A 412-nucleotide genomic window follows, 5' to 3' on the forward strand; every position below is an offset into this window, starting at 1 on the left:
CTGCCCCCCTCCCCCTTTCCAAAGTGCGGGGCTCCACAGGCCCCGACAGGCCACCACCCACACCTTCCCAGCCTCCCCTCCCAGCCATTCCAGTAGGAAACCTTCACTCCCCAGCACACCTGGCTCACTCCAGCTTGCTCCCTGGACAATGCCTGCTGCTCGGGCCCTGGCTCTACCCATACCCCTCCCCCCGCCCCCGGGAGCCCCAGGCTCACCCTCAGCCTCCCTCCTCCCCGCCCACCGGCCCTCACCTGGGGGCTCCGTGGGGCAGGGCTGCAGGTCACAGGCCTGTCTGCCAACAGGCTTCACCAGAGGGTCGCAGCCGCGGACAATGTCCGTTCCCTGGTAGCACTTGACGTCCCGCATCCTCATGCCCACCCCGCAGGTCTTGGTGCACTGGGGAGAAGGAGAC

The 412-nt window shown here is 68.2% G+C and overlaps 1 protein-coding gene across 1 annotated transcript in view; it reads right to left on the reverse strand.

Annotated features, from left to right (window-relative positions):
• Nucleotides 1-412, reverse strand: part of ADAMTSL2 (ADAMTS like 2) — a 41,977-nt gene that overhangs the window by 952 nt on the left and 40,613 nt on the right. Inside the window, exon 17 of the mRNA XM_008070801.1 lies at nt 252-396. Within this exon, the coding sequence (XP_008068992.1) occupies nt 252-396 (145 nt within the window). The remainder of the gene's footprint in view (nt 1-251; nt 397-412) is intronic.

This window comes from Carlito syrichta, unplaced genomic scaffold (genome assembly GCF_000164805.1).
Source record: "Carlito syrichta isolate Samal-C Ts95f unplaced genomic scaffold, Tarsius_syrichta-2.0.1 Scaffold314018, whole genome shotgun sequence".
In the NCBI taxonomy this organism is placed as follows: Eukaryota; Metazoa; Chordata; class Mammalia; order Primates; family Tarsiidae; genus Carlito; species Carlito syrichta.